This window comes from Crinia signifera, chromosome 9 (genome assembly GCF_055691185.1).
Source record: "Crinia signifera chromosome 9, ASM5569118v1, whole genome shotgun sequence".
Classification (NCBI taxonomy): domain Eukaryota; kingdom Metazoa; phylum Chordata; class Amphibia; order Anura; family Myobatrachidae; genus Crinia; species Crinia signifera.
In genome coordinates this window covers 110,863,601-110,876,086 of record NC_139225.1, presented here as the reverse complement: position 1 = coordinate 110,876,086, position 12,486 = coordinate 110,863,601, and the positions used below count along the sequence as shown (strand labels likewise).

The window sequence follows — 12,486 nt, the reverse complement described above, 5'->3', positions numbered from 1 at the left end:
TCTGGTTCACTTGCTAAAGCAAATTCTCTCTCTAATTGACAAAACCATGTGCACTGCAGGTGGGGCAGATGTAGCATGTGCAGAGAGTTAGATTTGGGTGGTGTTTGTACTTCAAACTGATATCTATATTGCAGTGTATAAATAAAGCAGCCAGGATTAGAGAGGGTACTTGTTTCCTAGCACGGCCACAATCTTCTTGATCGTGTGCCTTAACTTTAAGGCACACGATGCCCACGATGGACCCGATTTTCTTTCAAATCAGGTCCATTTTACCGGCAAATGGAAAATCGGGTCCATCGCGTCGGTCGTGTGCCTTTAATAAGGCACACGACGCGACCGACGCGATGGACCCGATTCTCCATAGGCTTCAATGTTAAAAATATTTTAACATTGAAGCCTATGGAGAAATCGCGTCCATCGGGTCCATCGCGTCGGTCGCGTCGTGTGCCTTAACATGGCACACGACGCGACCGACGCGATGGACCCGATTTCTCCATAGGCTTCAATGTTAAAATATTTTTAACATTGAAATCGCGTCGGTCGCGTCGGTCTTGTGCCATTATAATGGCACAAGATAAGATGGACTTGATTAAGTCCATCTTCACATAGTAATCAATGGGAAAGGGGCCAATATGGGCCATTTCTCATTGTATATGGCCCCGTCATGCCCCCACATTGTAAACGCCACCCCACTATTGACGCCAACCCGAAGCGTGGCGAGCGCAGCGGTGCGCGTCCTCCGACCTTTTCATACCCCTACTATCCACGTCGGCGTGGAGTTGAGAATAGAATAGTGTGGCGAGCGCAGCGAGCCACCGAGCCCGAAGCGTGGCGAGCGGACGTGGATACCTTCACAGGTATCCGCGTCCCCTCGCGGGCTTCACAGGTATCCGCGTCCCCTCGCGGGGCTCGCTGTGCTCGCCACGCTTCGGGCTCGGTGGCTCGCTGCGCTCGCCACACTATTCTATTCTCAACTCCACGCCGACGTGGATAGTAGGGGTATGAAAAGGTCGGAGGACGCGCACCGCCGCCCCTCGCGGGCTCGCTGCGCTCGCCACGCTTCGGGTTAGCGTCAATCGTGGGGTGGCGTTACCAATGAGGGGCCATTTCAACCATCAGGGGTGCTGAAATTGGGGTCTGGGGGCTATTTTACATTGAATCCTATGTAAAATCGGGTCCCAGGGACCATTTTACATTGGATCCAATGTAAAAATCGGATCGCATCGGTCGCATCGCATGCGACCAAATCGCATGCGATGCGACCGACGCGATTTTTCCGACACGACCATCCCGATGCTAATCGGTGTGGCCGTGCTAGGAAACAAGTACCTTAGAGAGAATTTGCTTTTGCAAGTGAACCAGAATTGGGTTGTACTTACTCTTTGTACTGCTTATGCCCCCTCCTATTTTCTGGCGTGTATGAAGTTTTCACTTTGTCTATTTTTAACAAAAGCGCAGCTGTTAGAACAGAGGTGATTTGTTTCCAAAGTTCTGCTGGAATGTTGTCTGTGTATTGGTGGTCACTCAGGGGGAACTGCTTTCATTGCTGTACACAAATTAGTGTGTGTCCTCAGAACAAGCCACAATCTGAATGATGGAACTTGCTGAATGGTTTGGCATGGACGCGTGCACACAACACGGCACACTTTCAAACAAAATGGTAATTTTAAAAATAAACGGGGATTTTTGTGATTAAAAAAAAAAACACCTAATTCTGAGTGTCCGCTTATGTATTATAAAGTATGAATTAGCGGAATGTATAAAGTCAGAGGCCAGGGGGCTAATTACGTTTGGATCGATTTATATGATGCAACCTAGTTTCCCGATTGATGGGAAACTGCGCAGCCACAGAACGGGCCCTGTGATCAAAGGGCAGAAATGTGATTGCTTCTTCCTGATTGACAGGCAGAGGCGTTCGCAGACGGGGTCAGCATTTGGGAAAATGCGGGTATCACAAATGTGGTTTCTTGTGTCTGCAAGGCTCCCTGTGACTGAGGGGTAGATGTACAGTATGAAACCGTGACAATGGAGAAGAAGTGAGCCAGAGAAGTGGCCCATGGCAACCAATCAGCACTGTGGTAACATCTGTAATTTGCATAATATGAAATTATGGTACTTGGTTCCTAGCAGGGCGCCCACTAAGCAAATAGCTTAGTGTGCTATTCTGCGTAGGAAAATCGCATCTCATCACATCGCGTACCATCTATAGTGCTGTGCAATGCAATGCGATATCCATTTTAACTGCACAGGAGTGCTTATACAATGAAATATTGCATAGGATCGTATGGCACCAGATGCGATGCGATGCGATATTTGATTGTACATGCCATGAGATGTGATGAGTGCTTACAATGAGATGTGATGGGTGCTTACAATGAGATGTGATGCTATGTGATATGATGTGTGCATAGTATGTGATGTGATGGGTGCTTACAATTGTAAGCACCTGCACCTACGCCATTGTTTAGCGTCAACCCCAGTATCCACGCCACTACAATTGTAAGCACCCATCACATCACATACTATGCACACATCACATCACATAGCATCACATCTCATTGTAAGCACTCATCACATCTCATGGCATGGGTGCTTGTACAATCAAATATCGCATCACATCGCACGGTAAAAACGTACCATGCGATGAGATGCGATTTCACTACGTTTGCGTACGTAAGAAATCTGGGCGCCCTGCTAGGAAACAAGTACCCAAATTATACAGAGCAGTTGATTGGTTGCCATGGGCCACTTCTCCTCTGGATCACTTCTCCTCTGGATCACTACACTGACCCCTGAATCTGAGTAATGTAATGACATTGCTGTGTGCAAGAAGCACAATGTCTTGTACAGTAGGAATGTTAGATGATAGGCAACAAGGAAAACCAAATAAACAGAGCTGATTCATTCTTGGAGAGCACTGCCAGGCCAGTAGAAATCCGTATTTGGTCAGAAATAGTCCTACATAGTCTGGAAGCCATGAAAACATAATTGAATGAGCCCATTGTTTGGTGACACAATGTAATAAAATGTCATATTATATTGTATCCATGCTGTGCACCAGTGTCCTTTAAAAATAACTTTTGATTTACATACTGTTAGTGTGGTCGCTTCCGGCCACCTGTGGCCCCTGAGACTGTCTGTCATCTGCCACGCCAACTCACAAGCGGGCAGAATTAAAAAGGATTATTAAAATCTGTTTTAACTCTCCAATTGCTCATGTGATCACTCACCATCTCTCCACATTATTGCCGTCTTATAAGGGGGCAATTGCTGCTCATCTTCTACTTCAATATGAAGAGTGGTAATAGATTAGCTCTTATGTATTCCTCTGATTGATGTGATCACTGCCTAGTTACTTCTGGCTGCAGCAGCTAAACGGTTGCTGGTAGAAATATGACACTTAAAGAAAGAATGAAACTATGCCCCCTTTTCCATGCTACCCCTCATTGTCTGCCTGTGACTAGGATCGGATATGAAACGGGGGGGGGGTTCCGTGGCTAAAAATAACACGATTACACTCACCACGCCCCCAAACTGGTCATCCCTCCTGTGGCTCCACCCCTGCACCGCCCCTTTTCACTCCTGGTGACGGGCCCGCCCCCCTGCCTCACTGAGCTGGCTACTCTCTCCTGGAGGGCAGCTAGAAAGCCAGCAAGTATCACCTGAGACATTGCAGGTAGTAAGAATAAGCAGAGCGAAGCTAATGTGTGTACATTACAGATGACATTATAAACGATATGCACGATAACAACCTTCATAGCGACATTGTTGTATTTATCGTCCATTGTGTACGCACTATGGCCACAGTGTAATGCTGCCTGAGTTCGTTGGCAGGGTGGGATCCTGGCCGAATACTGATTTTTTTTTTTAAAGGGGCAATCACTTACATGGTAAAACCATGCCTTGTAAGTGATTACCCTTTTAAAAAACAATCGAGTTCGGCCTGCATCCTGCACTGCCAACTAACTCGGGTGGCATTACATTTCACCCTATAACATTAATGATGGTCAAAAGGTCGACACAAGCAATATGTCGACATGGAAAAGGTCAACATGAGTTTAATGTTTTGGTTTTTTAAAGGTGTTTTTTCCTACTTAACTATCCATGTGGACATAGAGGGAGACTATAATACTGTGCTAGGCAGAGCAAGATTGTACATATTTTATGATTGGCAGCCACCAGCACTGTTTTTTTCCATAAATAATTGATCATAAATAATTAGCATTCCTCCTGGACGACCAACCCGTGCCACCCCTGCAAGTGTGCTGAGGCACCCCAGGGAGCCACGGCACACAGTTTGGGAACCACTGGATTTGGGGTTTCTGACACGCATGTTAGCAGCGGCAATGCAGAAACACATAGGAGCAGATAGTTTGTGGGCTAAAAACTGTCACGGCTCAAAGTGAAAGTACTTTGCAGAATCTGTCATTTTGACTAGAGGTGGATTTAGACCTCATGGGGCCTCCTCCAACAATCCATAGTCTACCTATAAATGCTCAGCTGTATGGACATTGGCATTACATACTGTAGGAATCTGAATAAGGTTCTAGGTATTTTGGTAATAGCTTAATACCTGTGTCACATTTACAGTAAACTAATTGCCCATATATATAAGGGATGAAACTATTTTGTGTGTCCAAGCATTTTTTATCTAAGAACAGCAATGGGAGTGTGGGCAGGTCTATGTGATGTCATTGTATCCCCTGGTAGTCTCACAATGCTCCTCTAGGAAGGTTTTGGATGGCCAGGATATTTTTATGGGGCCCCTTGGAAGCTGCTGGACCCTAGGCAGGCGCCTATTTTGCCTTGTAAAAAAAAAACCTGAAGGTTTGGAAACACATACAATTTCTACTCAGTTAAATATCATAATTTAAAATAATTTTGTATTAACCACTTCTGGTGGATACAACAGATATTACCAAAATGTAGGACCAGAGATTGTCTAGAACCAAGATGAAAAGTATTTGTGAGCTTTAGATCCTGGGTCCTAAAGGATTTAACAGTAAATTTGTAACTTAAATGTTTTTTTTTGGAGTCAGGTCATGTTAAGTTTTAATCTCATGTTAAACTTAAATGAATCTCCTTCCTCTCCTTTTTTTATGTTACAAATGTTTATTGAATGTGTTTTAATGAGGACTGTGGACTTATGCATCCGTTTCTCTTTCATCCCCCGAGCATGTGCAATGCATTAAGGATGACCCCATTACATGAGGACAGCTTCCTTGCTATTAGGTGCACTGACTGGCTACCGGATGCGCTGTAACGCACTGGTGGAACACAAACCAGCGTGCCATACTGTAACCGGTTTATGGACGTATTATTTCTGCCAATCCCGTGTAACGAAACTGCAGTGGCAACAAGAATCGGCTGTTTCCGAGTAATTTGGGTATTTAAGGGAGATGAAGGGGATGAGCCAGGCATGCTTATAATGAAGGACCCAGAGTGAACTGAAACACTTTAAGCTTGGCTCTACATTGTCACTCCTTTGGACGTCTTCCAGATTTGGGTTGACATCCTATGTCTCGGGACCGGGAACCGGAACGTATATCTTGCTGGCCTCCCTGTGTGTTTGATCTTTGTGGACATAAAAAAGATGACCTATCCATTGCTGTTTGCCTTGTGGAAGTCAGTTCATGCTTTTATATACACTGACGCCTGACCATTTACACCAACAAGGACTGTAATGATATTGTTTTAAAAAACCATATACTTTAATATGGCGATCATCCCCCTGTTGAAGCTATGACAGCTTTCACTCTTCTTGGAAGGGATCCACCAGATCTTATTTCTATGGGAATTTGTGGCCTTTCATTCTGTAGAGCATTTATGAGAACCGGCACTGATGTTGGACGAGAAGGCCTGGCTCACAATTTGTAATCCAGTTCATACCAAAGGTGCTCAATGGGGTTGAGGTCAGGGCTCTCTGCCTGTCAGTCAGTTCGGAAGAGAAAAGGGCCTCCCCCAATCTTTTGCCACAAAGTTTGAAGCATAGCATTGTTCAAAATATCTTAGTATGCTGTAGCATTAAGATTTTACGTTCACTGGAGATAAGGGGCCTAGCCCAAACCCTGGGAAAATAGCCCCATACTATTATACCATACTATAAACTTCACAGTTGGCATAATGCAGTCAGACAAGTAATGTTCTCATGGCATCCACCAAACCCAGACTCGCCTACCTGACTGCCAAACAGAAAAGCATCACTCCACAGTCAGTGTGCTATACACGACCACTCCATCCAACGATTGGCATTGGATTCGGTGACTTGAGGCTCGCATGCCGCTGCACGGCGATGGAAACCCATTCCATGGCGCTCCCGCTGCAAAGTTTTTGTGCTTACATTAATACCAGTGAAATTTCGGAACTTCAGCTATGGAATCAGCAGAGCATTGCTGACTTTTATGCACCATGTGCCTTAGCAGTCGTTGAACCAGCTCTGTGATTTTACATGGTCTTCCTCTTCATGGCTAAGTTACTTTTAGTCCTATATGCTCCTACTTTCTAATAATATCACCGGCTACAGTTAACCCATCTAGCAGGGAAATTTCCTGAACCATCATATTGCAAAGGTGGCATCCTATCACAGTAACGCACAAAGGTGGCATCCTAATACAGTACCGCACAAAGGTGGCATCCTAATACAGTAGGGGTAGATTTATTAAGCTCGGTGAAGTGATAAAGTGTCTGGTTTTTATCACCGGCCAATCAGCTCCTACCTGTCATTTTTCCAACCAAGCCTGTAACTTCACAGTTAGGAGCTGATTGGCCGGTGATAAAAACCAGACACTTTCACTAAATCTACCCCATAATAGTTCTTAAAATTGTATTCAGCCTTTAAAGGAATAAAGATTGTAGGTAAACCATTTTGAATTGTAAGGTATTTTACTGAACAGTTGATATGGGGTATAGGGATCCTGGGTATTGCCTGGGGTTACAAGGGAGGCCCAAGCAAGCTGTAAACTGTGATCTGTTTGGTGTCAGGCTCCAGCTTCATCTCTCTCACTCTACAGAAGCCAGAGAATCCCTATTGAAGTGTGTCTAAGCCACACACGCTCGTTACTGGTGACAGAATCCAGTAGCAGCCTCTGTATTGTAGAGGAAAACTCAGTGACTGCATTATCCCAACATCACTGGGGTTCCAATCACTCATCAATAGTAACAGATCTCCATGACCGTCAGGTAAATGCTGCGGCTGGGAGCAATAGCCAAGTTCTTCATTCACCTATATTCAAAGGGATACTGTATATAATCAATTACATAATTTATCTAACCAATTAAAGGAGCCAGATTCTACAAGATGAATTATAGAGTTGCTTTTTAAACATGTGATCTTAACTAGTAATCCCTTTCACTAAGCGGGGGGGCTACGGAAAGCCCATGCTGGTTAGTTTCCTAGTACCAACTGCTGTTTACATCCCCAGTGCATGGCTTCAGCCTGTGTTATCTCTCAGGCATGAACGCTTAATGTCAGGTTGCTGACTCATAGCTCTTCAATAGATCTGGCATTTTATTGCTGAACTCTGTCCCAACTTAAAGCTCCCATCCGGAATATCTGTCTCTCCACACTGCATGCTCTTTATACTGTACATTGGCTACGGGCTACACACAAGCTATTAATACTGCAGTGTGTTCTGCCAAGTGAATAGGATTATGAACTCCAGGTGTATGGTGTGTGGAAGGGGGAATAAAATATATGACCCAAAGCCCAGCCAGTGTTCCCAATGTAAATGGTTCATAAATGATGTCTTATACACATGTCTGATCTTGCTTCCATTTTTAGTGAAGGCTATTTGTATAATCTATACATTAAGCATAAGTATGGTTTGTGTTCCTGGCCTGAGTTTAGATAGTGTCACAACTCACAAGTGATTTGGGGACCAGCTCTTCCTGTCACTATGGTGATGGTAAATATCAGATTTCCTGGGTGATCTGAACAGATGAAACCAACTGCCAATAGGATTGTGCTGAGATTCCGAGACCTATGTCACCTTTGTGAGCTCTATGTACTAAGCTCTGGACAGTGGGGTAAATGTATGACACATTGAAGAGCTATGAGGAGGTACGCCCAAAAATTTAGGCCTAGCAGAATGGGGGCATGGCCTGTACTCGCAACGCTTCCTTGAGGCCACACCCTTCTTTTCGCTGCTGTGGGGTCATGAATAGACGCTATCTATTCGCGAGTGACAGGGGGGACTCCCAACTGCCCCTCCCTGCCGCGGGACACTGCCAGCATCGGGCAGGATGTGGGAACGTCCCAAAAAAATGTGAGGTTCCAGCAGAAAGCGGGACAGTTGGGAGGTATGGATAATGGAGAAGTGATAACATGCCTGGTACTTTATCACTGGCCAATCAGCTCCTAACTGGTCCCTTTTTAAACCCACCCTGTAACTTAACAGTCAGGAGCTGATTGGCCGGTGATAAAGTACCAGGCACTTTATCTCCTCCCTCATCACTGCTTCATACATCTGCCCCAGAGAGAGAAAATGTATGGAGATAAAGTACTAACCATCCAGCTCCTAACCATTTTTGAACACTGTCTGTAACATGGCAGTTAAGAGCTGATTTACTGTTTCTCTCTCACTCTCTCTCTTCATACATAGATCCACAAAAATTATTTTTTTTCTGCACTATATCTGGCCAAAGCCCATTGATATCTCTTAATGTTATTAACTATATTGACTCTATATTCCCCAGAAACCCCAGGGCTTTTTTCCTGCTGTGGTGCACGAGGAGAGCTTTGAGGGTGTACTTAGTTGCAGAGCAGTAGCTACATTGTGGGGGCAGCCTATGAGAAAGTGGGAGCCACCAGCACCAGGTGGGTGGAGATAGGGTTAGCCTTAATGGTGGAGGAGCATATGTCACTTACATGTAGCCTGCTATGTGGTTTTCATTTGCGATAGGAAGTATAGCAATGACATAGTAAAGCCCTATACACACTAGAGGACATTGTGAAAAAGATCACTGATAAAGGGGCTTCTGAACGATTATCGTGCACAATATCGTCTAGTGCAGTGGTCTCCAACCTTAATTGAGCATGAGATACATGAGACAAAATGAAACCTGAAGAGCTACTGAAATAAACAAATAAAAAAATCTGGCTAATAACCAAAAAATGCACCTTACACAAGGCTTGTAACTAATGTTAAATGACATGCTCTTTTGCAATGCTCATTGCCAGGGTGTGTACTGCTTGTTGCCAGGGGTTTACACAGTATTAGATGCAGCTTACACATAATGCCCCCTGTAGTGAATGCTCCCTCTAGTGCCACTTGCAAATAAATAATGCATCCTGTAGTGCAGCTTTATAATGCCCTCTCATAGGTTCACTCACCAGGCTCCAAGGCTGGACTCCGCGGCTGCTGTGAGAGGAAGAGAGCAGAGCGCAGGTTTTTCCCATCCCTCCAGCGGCCATTAAAATATGGCAGCCGGCTCGTGAGCCAGTCGGAGCTTGCAACACGGCAGCCAATCACAGTGGCTGTCAGTATGCAAGTTCTGATTGGCTCACGATCTGGTGCCGCATTTGAACTGCCTGATGCCCACTGGAGAAGTAGTGGAATACTGTGCTTCTTTGTGGTAGCACGGGGGTGGCGAGCTACCGGTAGCCTGTGAGCAACTAGTTGTGGACCACTGGTCTAGTATTTGTGTGCTTAATATTATTAACAATCTGCGCTTCCCATTACATTGTTAATGAGCCACGCTGTGGGCTGAACATGCAGGTCAATTTGGCTATATTGCCAATGCCCTTCATGTTCAGCCAGGTGTGATATGGGATATGGGACAGTGGGGATACAGTCAGGATACCGACTGTCAGTGCTCTGACGGGGGCGAGTGCAAAGATGACCCTTGTGGGCTCGCTACACTTGCCATGCTGCGGGACCGGTGGCTCGCTACACTCGCCACAGGCTCTATTCTCCCTCTATGGGGGTTCTGGACCCCCACAAGGGAGAATAGCCCATGTGTGTCGGTATCCCCCCTGTCGGAGCACCAGCAGTCGGGATCCCCACTGTCGGAGCGTCATTCGGCACCCGTTCAGCTGGACCCGGTGATGTCACTGAACGATATAGTTTACCGCTATCATTAAGTGTGTATTCACTATATCGGCCACCCATGGACAATACTGTTAACTATATCGTCCGTGATCAGAATTGCGTAATGGTGCTTTACTTTGTTCCATCCGGGCCACTAACCAGCCAGCTTCTATTAGACAGTAACAGGAGGGGAGGGGAGGGGAGCAGAGTTATTCTGTGTTTTGGCTTCTACTTCCCATTGATAAGCCATGCACCACATCGTTTCTTTGATCCATGAGTGGGATATTAGATTTCAGCAGGGGGTGGGCTGCTGTGCTTCTGTCTATCTGCATCTAATTTAGAAATTGCAGTAATTGAGTGAGCATTTTGTGTTGACTTTTTATTGGACCTTATTCTTCTCCCAAAAGATAACCAAAAATGGTCTGGCTTTTCAAGCAGGATTAAACACGAAATCTCTCCAGAGAGGGGTGTGAACATTTCTCTCTCTGGCTCCTTATTAATAGCTGCCAGCAAATGTATGGTATCAAACAGGACATTTGTATCCACTAAGGACAGAACAGTTGCCTGAGTCAGCTTCTTGTTACAATGGCTTTTGAAAGACACTCAGGTAAAAAATAAAACATATTCTCTAGGATTTAGCAAGTAGGATTTAGCAAGGTAGTAGATGTGCTAACTGGATATCCGATGTATATTGTTATCATTTCTCTGAGATTAGAACCTAGACCATTCTTTTGCAAGTTAACGGTACAAGTTTTAGTGATATCCATGTTCGAGCATAGGTGACTAAATCATTTCTCAGTTATGTTGAAACCTGGATATCTCTACAACCCTGCACTGATAGTATGCATTGAGGACCGAGGTTGGGAATGCCAGACCTAGACAGCAATGTGATTAAATGACTTTAATATTTCTTTGTTTATATATATGATGATGGATAGGTGAAGGCAATTCTTTATTTATATATGTTGCTGCTATGAATACTTTGTGTTTAACCCTTTGAGTGCCAACATATTTTTGAGAGATGCGCAAAACATCTGCTAAAAATGGCAGTATCGCACACATTTGTTATATACATTTTAATAAATAATAATATTTCCTATATAAGGTAAATATTACTGGTCATTATAATAAATAAAATTGTTTAGGTGCCCATACACTAGTAAGATTTATCTTCAGATCTGGCTGGTTGGAACAAAAACATGGTTATGGATGACAGGCAGTTTTCCAGCATTTCCAAGCAAATGGTCAACTGTCATTTGCTCTCATCCATTACCATGTTTTTGTTCCAACCAGACAGATCTGCAGATAAATCTGTGTGTGTATGGCCACCTTTTGCTTGGCGATTTTCACACCAATTTTGGCCAATTCACTTGGCACTCAAAGGGTTGTTATGTTTGCTATTTATCACCTTCCCAGGATGTGACCATACAGCAGCCTGTATCCACATCAGTTATTGATATTTACTAGGAGGCAGTGAATGCTAGCGGAATACAGCAGCATCTCCATGTAACACTGTTGTACTCTGCCTCATCCTTTGTGTTCCCAGGATGAATGTTATACTGGTTCTTGTATTAGCAATCACTATGACATATATTATGGGGGATTAATCAAGAATATACGCTGTTACAGGGCATTTACTCCCTTTTACATACCCTTTTGTGTTTTGTCATTATTTATTACAGACTATGATATTCTTTTTTGGTTTTAATAAATGTAGTAAACTTTGATGTTACTAGATAATTGCAAATAAGGTGTAGTAATGTCACCTGGATACACAGTGTTATGTAAGAAGTATGAAAACACAGACAATCCATCAGGGAGGTGTATGCAGAGAAGAGATGGATGTTGATGATAATGAATGGACAGATGTAAAGTGACCCCTGTTCTCTGTAAGAATAGTCAGCATGTTTCTTCGTCTCCTCCTTTGTTATATAATTGTTTCCTGAGTTTTATAATGCTCTCATAAAATACACATTTAGGTTCCTTTAATGGACAAATGTCACAAGCCATGTTGCAATGCATTTATTTTTAGCATGCAGGGAAAATACTGTCTGCTTTTGCATGTAGCCCACAACATTATGCATGGAAATTTTAATTTGAACGAAGACACTTTTACTTTCTAAGATTGGCGTTCTATTGAATATGGGATGTTGCTATGGGCAACCAATCAGAATCTACTTATTTAACACCTTCTAGAACAGTGGTTCTCAACCTCGGTCCTCAGGAGCCCCCAACTGTGCATGTTTTCCAGGTCTCCACACAGAATCTCAGGTGAAATAATTATCTCCACCTGTGATCTTTTAAAATATGTCAGTGAATAATGAGTGCACCTGTGCACCTGCCGTGTGACCTGGAAAACGTCCACTGTTCTAGAAGATAAAAGATGGAATCTGATTGGTTGCCCATAGCAACATCCCATCTTCAATAGAACTCCCATCTGCAGGGCAGCATGACTTTA

The 12,486-nt window shown here is 44.0% G+C and overlaps 1 protein-coding gene across 5 annotated transcripts in view; it reads left to right on the top strand.

Moving 5' to 3' along the window:
* FHL1 (four and a half LIM domains 1) overlaps positions 1-12,486 on the top strand; it is a 90,742-nt gene that overhangs the window by 59,410 nt on the left and 18,846 nt on the right. Inside the window, exon 1 of one of the 5 annotated variants that reach the window (XM_083159508.1) lies at positions 10,490-10,635. The exons of the other annotated variants lie outside the window; for them this stretch is intronic. Coding sequence (XP_083015634.1) covers positions 10,614-10,635 — 22 coding nt within the window. The 5' untranslated portion in view covers positions 10,490-10,613. Of the gene's footprint in view, positions 1-10,489; positions 10,636-12,486 lie in introns of those variants that run through there. 5 annotated transcript variants of the gene reach the window in all.